At 42.4% G+C, this 10,181-nt stretch overlaps 1 protein-coding gene across 1 annotated transcript in view; it reads right to left on the bottom strand.

The window, feature by feature from the left end:
* Positions 1-2,873: 2,873 nt before the first annotated feature.
* The window catches only part of fut8b (fucosyltransferase 8b (alpha (1,6) fucosyltransferase)), a 92,048-nt gene continuing 84,740 nt past the window's right edge, over positions 2,874-10,181 (bottom strand). The window contains exons 8-10 of the mRNA XM_078274901.1: positions 5,758-5,934; positions 5,427-5,577; positions 2,874-4,653 (exon numbers count right to left, since the gene is read on the bottom strand). Coding sequence (XP_078131027.1) covers positions 4,315-4,653; positions 5,427-5,577; positions 5,758-5,934 — 667 coding nt within the window. The 3' untranslated portion in view covers positions 2,874-4,314. The remainder of the gene's footprint in view (positions 4,654-5,426; positions 5,578-5,757; positions 5,935-10,181) is intronic.

The raw sequence follows: 10,181 nt of genomic DNA, 5'->3' as shown, positions 1-10,181 counted from the left end.
AAGAATCAGGTTTATAGTGAGTTGAGACAACAGGTGGGATTAAAAAAACTGAGCTAATAAAAGCCAAACTGCGGCAGATTGCTGAGTTGATTTAAGGCGAAGAGGAGAAAGATTCACACCCTACAATCTTCTTTGCCTCGTGAAAACCCAACAGTTCCTTGTTAGAGTTCCTCCCCTCAGCTTTGATGTGGGCCAGGTACCGTAGGGCAGACATGACTTGTTACTGCTGCGCCACCAGAGTACTGATTGGAGCCGGTCAGGACTACAATAATCATTTCCATTTCCTCTCCCTTTTTCATGAGTCAGTCAGAATTAATTCAGCTGCCCTTTACAAGATTAGAATTCCACAAGGCGATGGCGTACCCACTTATCTCTATATTATATGAATTCCATCAAAGCTACACCGCCACATTGGAATCTTGGTCCATGTTCTTGAAGCATTAAAGGACAGGTTAACACGTTTTCTAATTTGTTTCTAACTTAAAGCAACACTCATGTGCCCACATGTACATTGCAATAGTTATTGGTCACTGTAATTGTTCATACAGGCTGTGAAGTGGTTTATCTCTAAGGTGACTCCAGTGTAAGAGATTGGGGACAAAATCCTAACCCCCCCTTCCAATGTATAGACTAAATAACACAAATAGTTCCTCTCAATCATCAGTTATGACCCACTAGAGGTGTGTATGGGCGTCAGCAAAAAGCCTTTAGGCCCCACATGGGTTTGTAACTCCCAGCCAATAACAGTGTGCAGATTGTGAAGCTTGTTCTTATTCCTAACCGCCGCTTTACCCCTCAGCGTCTCATACCGCATACAACTGACACACACACACACACACACACACACACACACAAAGGGTGAACCTCTGCATTTACTCATAATCCAACAATGTGACACCTTCCCACGGAGGTGTGTACTGGATGTGTGTTTATTGTGACTGAAGTATCTCACAACTAAGGCATTGTCATGAAATTTTGTACAGACATTCATGGTGCTCAGAGGATGAACCATAATGAATTTGGTGATCCTCTAGCGCCACCAAAAGGCTGATTATTCATTATTCAGAGTGAAATATCTCATCAACTATTGGATGGATTGCTATGCAACAGATATTCAAGGTCCAGAGAGGATAACTTCACATGACCAAATACTTAATCAGATACCTTAAGTGTCTCTGTGTTAGCATGCTGACACTGCCTGGGGAAACAAAAAAAAGGTTATATGGAATGAAACAAGGACTGGATTTCCTGCCCCATCTCTTACACGGTAGTCACCTTACAGTGGGAGTAGTATTGCATTGACAGACCTATCTCCACAGCAAGTATGGTTTGGCTGCATGAGTTAAATTTCTGGGATAGGGGAAAAAAACGCTTTCGCTTGTCTGTATTTCTTTGAACCAATGACAATTGTCTTGGGCGACGCTGCAATGGTGCCCTTGCAAAATAGATGGTGGAGATAGCGGAAGGGGAGGAGAAAGCCTGACATCCTGTGCATCTCAGGTTTTATCTCAGCACTGTACATCCGGTAAGCCAGGCTACTTTAGGAGAAGGATCTCTTTGTGACCAGTATGGAAAGAAGGAAGCAACCAATAACTCTTTCTATACACCTATGCCATGTGAGTATTGCTTTAAGACAGACTTGTACACATGAAAACAACTTAACCTGTTGACACATGCGTTTGGAAATGGATGAGGCACTCAGATGGGACAGGTTCCCTAGGCTTTCAACACACACAACTTCATGTAGGAGGCCTCACTCTGCTCTCAATGAGCTTAGATTTTTTTAAACCACTAATGCAAAGAAAGAAACCAGCCTGCTGAAAACCTGAATGCTCTCTATCACGAGCAGTGTCCAATTAACAGAATAATTAACTGAACTAACGTCTCTTTTAAACAACTGTTACAGGCCACTGTGACAGCAAAGAGTGCATTTTAATTAAAGTGCCCTCCAGTTAGCGTGTGCATTTATAAAGCCCACGAGGGACTCTTTCTCAGTGAAGAGAGATGGTTAATGAACTGCTGTACGCTGCATGTGCATTGTGAACGCTTTGTCAACGTGGGCTAAATTGGTTGCGGATTGTTGTCAGGCAGAAAAAATACCCCAATAAAACTATTCGCATTTGCACTTGCAAAAAAGCTCATCTCCGCGGCTTTCCTTATGGGCGTCCAACGAAGCATGCAGATCAGCGTTGAAATTAAAGAGGGATCTGTAATGAAACTCCCAGAGCCCCCTCAGTAAGAAAGTAACAAGACAGCCCATAAATAAGACACCGAGAACGAGATCATAAACGATTGAGACATGCAGGAAGTAGGACACTAGATGAAAGCAGGAAGTCTATGAGTGCGTTTTGGCTACATGGAGACAAATGTTTGGTATTTGGGGCAGAAATGTCATGTAGCTGTCACAAGGAATATTTAAATGAAGGATGGTAATGTCTCTGTTGAAGATACTGATCTCGGTCTTCAGTTTGAAATTTAAATCCAAGATAGATTTAAGAGTTTTTGCTCTGTAATGACTTGAAAATGGATTCAGTCTTACTGAATGATTAATAAAACAAACTACTGATACTTTTGAAGGTAAGAGTGTAGCTCTAATCCTGGGATGCCAAAATTATATCAGTTTCAGAAGCAGGGTCCTCCTTTTTATGGAGATATCAAAAGATGAACTTCAGGTAATGACTTTTACTCTTCAAAAATAGATGATACCCTTCAGGAAATGAACTCTTCAAATATATAAAAAGCCTTGATTCCCAGTTTGGAATGTGTGTAATGCAGTTGAAGCATTTTCAGCGTTTTTGAACGAGCAGGTGCTGCCTGTTAAGAGATGGAGGAGCAGATGGTGAACAGAATCAGACCGAAAGGAGAAAAAAATGCCGTGTTGGTTTCTCAAGTTTATTCGATCTGTGGTTATCAAAGACAATGCCCAAGAACATAAGTTATGAAAAAAAAGCCTTCATGATGGGGACTCTGGGTTTGATATGACATAGCATTATTTTTTTTAAACATAGGCATATTTTTCCTCATTTATTTTAAAACAGCAATGTTAAAAGTAAAAAATAAAAAATAAACAAACAGATGGACAGAAGAGACAGCAGAGATGCCGAAAAGGACATCATCTCAGTGGAGTGCTTCTTTTGGTGAGCCTTGGGACGGCTCCTGTGTCTGTGTGTGTGCGTGCACCACGAGTTCACCATACTCCACATAATCTTACCATTGTTCACTAGAGGTCACCAGCAGAGTGACTGGAGTTCACCATTGTTCCAAGTGCTGGAGGGGCTGAGGACAGTCCCTGCTGTCACTGCCAGTCTCCTGCTGGCCACACAAACACTATTCAGTCAGGAGGAAAGCCAGAAATAAAAACACACACTGCTCACCATTAATCAGGCTGTGACATGGCCCCTTAGACTTAAACAGCACACACAGGCACACTTGATCACGCATACATCCATCCACGCACGCAAACACACTGTACAGTATACAATCCACAAGCCCCATACGCACAAAATTAAGACCTTTAAAAACACTCAATAAAAGCACAATATGGTATTTTAAAATTAATTGCACATGTAAAGACGAGATGGATGAAGCACAGTGAGGGAAGCAGGAGGAGTGTGTGTGTGTGTGGGGGGGGGGGGCAGCGTTGAGCATGGCAAGAAGAGGATACAGTACATTCAGTAAACAAAACAAAAAAAACAGGAGAAAAAGATAAAAGGCAAGATTAGAATCAAAACCACTGAAAAGAATTAAATAAAAATCAAAACACTTTTTTTTCCCAGTTTGTCATCTTTTTTTCCAGTCATTGATCCGAAGCTCACTCTGGGTTGTGCGAGTCCTACAGTAGTCCCAGTCTTGTCTCGGGAGAGTGAGCTCGGTCAGTTGTGTAGATTAGAATTGTTTTCTTGCTTTATTTAAAATCAATGTTCACGTCTACATCTCTACAGACCCAACGTCAGAGCATCGGGCAGGGGGAGCAGTGGTAGGGTGCAAGTCTTCCATGACCTGACATATGCAGAGGCATTTACACAAGTGCACACACACGTCCGCACGCGCGCGCACACACACACACACACACACATACACACACACACACACACACACACACACACACACACACACACACACACACACGCTCTCACATAAACACACAGAGTGCCTTCTCATTCCTATCAGCCCTGGGTACAGGCTTTTTCTTTTCTTCCCAGCTTTGCGCACTAAGTACGCCTCTCTCCTCTGTACAAAAGCAGCCTCCTTCCCTGGAATCGGAGTCTGCATGTTTCTCCTCACTCCTTCTTTTATTTTTTTTCATTTCTTCTTCTACTTCTTTTGAGAGTTGAGCAGTTTGTCTGCCTCGGGGTACATCGGGTACTTCACGGTCTCGATTTTCTCTTTCACCTTGTAGGAAGGGTAGAGGCCAGTGCGGCCCAGTTTGCGGTTGATGCCTTTGGAGTATCCGTCCCAGTGGTTGCCGGCCACGCCTATCACGTCTCCGGGCTCCAGGGGAATGTCCTCGCTGTTGCGCGGCTGGTGGGGGTAGATGGCGATCTGGTTGTGGGCGTTTTGACCTCCAAAGTAGTAGATATCATCCAGGGAATAGAAGAAGGAGGAGGCGTCTGGATGCAGCGTCTGCATAATCTCATAGGCCACACGACAGACCTGAGACAGAAAAGGAAACAGGGATTATTTTCTTTGATCAATAGATGTACATGCATGTATTTGTCTTAATAACAAAGCCGTAGACTAGAGAACACGCTGGTAGAGGGACCAAAGGACTTCTCTAAGACATACAGCATACAGCCCTGGTTAAAGAGGGATAAAATGGGCCATGCGACTCATTGTAGTCAGATCCTGGTCCCTAAGTGGACCATTAAACCCAGGGTGTGAACAGGAAGTATGTGGCTCACACATTATTTTTAGGGTTGGAAGGAAGCCCGTCCACTCCACATTTTAAGTCTCTATAAAACAGCACTTTAGAAGCTGACATGATTAGAATAATGGAAGACAAATGCCATTGTAATCTCAAAGCTGTAATAAATAGGCTTTGAATCATGTAAGTGATTGTAAGTTGACAATCACATGCTTGTGATTAGCAAAAAGGTTCTGGTTTGCCTCATGACAAACTGGAAACATCAAGGGATGATTGTCTTTCTTGCAGCAATCTCTGTTGGTTGGTCTTCTTCATAAACTGTAATATGTGAATCATTTTAATATACATCCAAACATTATTCATTTTATTTCACTTACAGTACATGCTTCCTTGTCAACTAGCAAGCGCACATCAAAATTCCAGGCCGCCTTCCATGTTAGTTTGGACTGCTTTCATGCCAACATCAAATCCATCCCAACCAGTTGCATCAAAATACCAAAAACACAAAGCAAGAAAATCCCATTTTGTGTCTCTAAATGTCGATTGAGGAGAGTGGGCTGACCTGTGAGGAAAAGGTGCAGACCAGGAAGTCGGTCTGAGACAGGAAGTGGATGTCCAGGATGACTCCTCTCAGTGAGTTCTCAGTGTAGCGGTTGTGAAGGCCTGCTGACCACGAGATGGAGTTATCACTGATGAACTCATAGTCTGGATACCTGGAAGGGACAATAGGACAGGAGACTGAGTAAAAATAAAGTCACAAGACAAAAGACACTTAGAACACATATGGATAAAATCTCTCTCTCTCTCTCTCTCTCTCTCTCACTCTCACACACACACACACACACACACACACACACACACACACACACACACACACACACACACACACTGACTTGGTCTTGGCTTCCTGCAGCAGGGATGGATCGTCAGTGGCCAAGTAAACTCGTTTCTTGTCGATGTGGACACGTCTGGCCAGATTTTGGAACTGCTCCTCCACATGCAGCATGTACTCCTCTATCGGATGGAAGGCCGCCTCCGTCCCCACTTTGTCTGTCCTCCTCACATGGACTCTACAGACAGACAGGGACACGGACAGGGTTACAGACTAGTATTACAACTGCTGTAAATGAGAAGCTAAAAGGGGATGACACTGATGTACTTGTATGTATTTTATTCACGTACGTGTTTTTATCACCTAGTTTTGATTCAACAGTCGGTTTTTGTTTTCATGTGTTGTAAAAATGGCACTTCAACTCAGATGGCATATCTTCGAAATCTTTGTTGGTATAAATGCAAACCCCAAGATGATGGGGCAAAATACAACAACAAAAAAGGAAAAAAGGAAAGTGAAGCGGTGACAGAGCGAGAGAAAGAGAGAGAGAAGGTTTAAGAAATAGAGTGGGACAGAAAAATGGACAGACAGAGAGAAATATCCAACTGTAATTTCTTTTCAGAGTAATTGTCATTGCTTGCATTAAGCAAGGACTGCTGTCAGTGGTTGTATGTATGAGAAAAAGAGCACAGCGTGCAATCAGAACAAAAGATGAAACATTCCCTCTCCTGACACAGAAGCATCCCTCAAACTGATGGATGGCGAAACATAATTTTATTCCATCCAGAACTATTCAATTACAAACTACCAGCCCCATCTGCATTGTGAGTTATGGCCGTGAGGGGCAAAATTATTTTCAAAATCTAAGATGGGAAAAACTTACTTACTTACTTACTTATTGAAGGAAAATTGAGTGAAAATTCACATAGTTCCACCTGGGAGCTGCCCCAGTACAACTAGCTGTCTACTGCTGACCAAGGAGCAGCTCCACTGGAACATATGGGGTTATGAGCCTTTTTAAGGACACTTTGGTGACGAATTGTAGTCTTTCACTTCCCCCATTCAGGATTTCCCAGTTGCATTAGGGGTTCAAACAGCTTCTCTAAGCTCAAGGCTGTCTCTAGCTCTTTTGTGAGAATGAGGTAGAGGAAGAAAAAATAAAAGAGAACGAGTCAGAGGTTCAGAGAAAGAGAATAAACAGATTGTACCTAATTTCTACCCTTGGCCAGTGATCAATCAACGACTTGGGGATGACCCTTTTATGTATGTGGCAAAAAAAAATAAATAATGGAGTGAGAGCAGGTGGGGGGCAGGGGTGTCGGAGCGTTTCATTCGGTGTCTCTCTGATCAGAGAGAGGTCTTGACTCAAGGCTTTTCTATCCTTTGTCAGACTCAGGGTCCCTCTCTCCTGCTCCCTTACGTCTTTCATGTCTACAGTTGTTTGTTCCTGTGAACTCTCTTTTTGTCTTGCCCTATTCTCTCTCCGTCAGAGCAGGAGAGACTGCACTGAGGCATCGCTTAGCTCTAAGCCATCTCCTCCATCCCTCGCCTCCCCTCTCCAGAATTCTCCCACACTACAGGCACAATAATTCAATTCATTTCTCTCTATTCATACAGCCCTGGCAAGGCAGGGCAATCCTCATGGTGGGCGTAAAAGCATACATTAGAGACCTCAAACACACCCACACTAGATATAGCATGTGCTGATCCTGGCAGATTGTGACAATAACACATAGACTGAATAAATGATTTGTTTGACAATGACCTCTGGGTGCCTATCAGCTGAATATTACCATATTAAATCTATACTTGATGTAAAATCACTTCTTATGCAACATGCACTTTGACATCCATACATGTCAAAGTTCTTCTTAAGATTTACCTTTATTGTTCATAATTAGACCAGAACAGCTTCAGTACTCTTAGATTGTAAATTTGTGGAACTCTACTCAAGTTTTTCCGTCGTTTTTTTTCTCGTCTGTATATAGATAAAGTACAAAACCATAAGCTTTACTTTTCGCAAAATGATAGATGACAAACTCAAACTTGTTCCCCAGTATTATGTAAATCAAATTAAGCGGAAGTAGAGAATTATGAAAATGTTGTAAAAAATCAGCTCATGTTAAAGCTACAGTTATCAATATTTTATATTTACAAATATGGATCAAATCACATATGTTAAAGGTATAGCTTGTAGTGATGAAAAATTATCATTGACTCTTTACAGTTAATGCAAGCTTAAATCTTCATTTCAAAATTCAAGAGAATCATATTTTAATACTAAGATACCACTTCATGAATAACACTCATCATTTTGATCAAAACGTACCTAAAAAAACAATTTTCATTTTTATGTTTTGTGTCCCCATGCACCCTTTCTACAGAGTTTCCACTTGAAATTGTATTTTTAATATAACATTATCACACATATTTGTACCTGTTTTAAGATATTCTGTGATTTAAAAACAACATTTAAAGACATACCGTATATACACAATATATTGTAAGCCTTATTCATATAGAACAGATCTGAAACAAGATATTTTAAAAGATATATCCATATAATCCATCTCTTGGTAACCACATTGCCATGGCGATAAGGCTACTCTGGTATCTGCAATAGAAGCAGTAACTCTACTTTTTCTCTCTCTCTCTGACTAACCTTACTACCATTAGGAAGCATTAAACGTTGGCAGGGTGGAGCTGTGCTGATAGCTGCTTTTAGTCGGTGGCTTCCAGCCTTCTTGCAGCTCGTGTCCTGAGGGAGCGACAGGGAGAGAGTGGTGATGGGGGTTGGCTGGCGGTTGTTGGGTTCTCTGGGGACAAGCTGCCTTTCTATCCCTCTAGGTACTCTCTCCATCAACCCCTGGTTCTCCCACTGCTGCCGCCCTCTCGCCTTTTTCTTGCAATGACACTATGGATCTCGTTCAGCCCCACTTTTACATCTCACATCCCCCTGCTCACTTTTCATACACACATATCGCCTTCCCCCACAGTGCTGATGGAAGCGCATAGGCACTTTGTTGCAACATCAGTGCAGAGTGGAAAGGAGGTATCAAGAGCTGAGAAGGGACCGGACAAAAAGAGATGAAAACTTTGTTCTACCCAGCACATCATTTCAATAAGCCTTTCCCCAGTGATATGGAGGGAGAAGAGGACAGGATATATGAGTGTGTGGAGGGGGTGGGGTGGAGTGGGAAACGCAAAGAACAGTGATAGAGATGTGTAAAACTATGAGAGCAAGAGAACTGCGGGTAGGGATGTGCGCCTGTGGGAACATGAGGGAGAGGTGAGTGTGAAATATAAACATTTAAAAAATCTCGAAGCAGGATGAACAAATGAAGACAGAGCAACGATCGCAAATGAGTTGAAAGATTGAAAAAGTTGGGATGAGTCACAGAAAAGAAAAAAATTAGGGAAAAAAAGGGGGAGGAGAGTCAAGGGGGCTGGGAGAAAGAGACGACAGCTGCTGGGGTGATGAAAGGCATACAGGTAAAAACCAAAGAGAAGAGCATCTGAGGAAAGAGAGAGAGAGACAGAGAAAAAATGAGCGTGTAACAAGAGGGAGTGAGAACTAAGCAGAGCAGGACAGTAAAAGTGAGGAAGAACGGTGACGATCGCTTGCAGCGAAACATAAAGAAGACGGTGGGAAAAGAGGAGTTGAAGGGCGAGAAGCTGGCACAGAGACTATGAGCATATGGATGGGAGAGTTATGAAGGGGATGACAGAACTAAACCAGGCTGACTTCACAAACTATAGAACATAACTCTTAGCGTTTGTTTTAAACTACTTACTTTACCAGGCGGGTGGAGTCAGCCTCATGGGGCGGTGCAGAAACTTTAGACAATCTCAGCAAAGTATCTTAAAGTCATTGCATATACTTTCCCATGACTGGCAGCTTACCAGTCATCACGTGCATTGTCCTAATATGGTAAATCCCCTCAATCTGCTAGACCAAGTAGGTTAAAACAACTGAGTTATTTATGAGACAAAAGTGGCTGGCAGACAGCACATGAATGTTCATTTACTGAATGCCTGACATGAACAACCCATTTCTTAGAAGTTGCTATCAAAAGTGGCTTACGGTATTGTGAATGAATACATTCCCACAAGGGGTGGCCCTCATGGGAACTGAGCGCCTCACACTGATAAATACTTTCCAATAATGGACACTGGACCATTAGAAGTCCCAAGATAGTTTCAATCTCTGGAAACAGCACAATACTAAGTACAGTAGTCACAATCAAAGCCAGGATGATCTCAAAGACTGAAATCAGACCTGAAAATGGCACATTTGGAACGGTTGGTATCGGCTCATCTGCGCCATTTATGCCAAAAGTAATATCTGGGTTGTGTCAGATATCAGGGCACTGAGGAGCATTGTGTTGGAATGTGGAGACACATAAAACAGAAAGATGGTGAACATGGTTAACCTGCTAAAAAAAAGCATGCTAAGGTTTAGCATTTAGCTCTAAGGGCCCTATT

This window comes from Sander vitreus, chromosome 18, assembly GCF_031162955.1.
Source record: "Sander vitreus isolate 19-12246 chromosome 18, sanVit1, whole genome shotgun sequence".
Taxonomy (NCBI): domain Eukaryota; kingdom Metazoa; phylum Chordata; class Actinopteri; order Perciformes; family Percidae; genus Sander; species Sander vitreus.
Note: the sequence above shows the minus strand (reverse complement) of the source record. Positions and strands in the feature narration are given on the sequence as shown.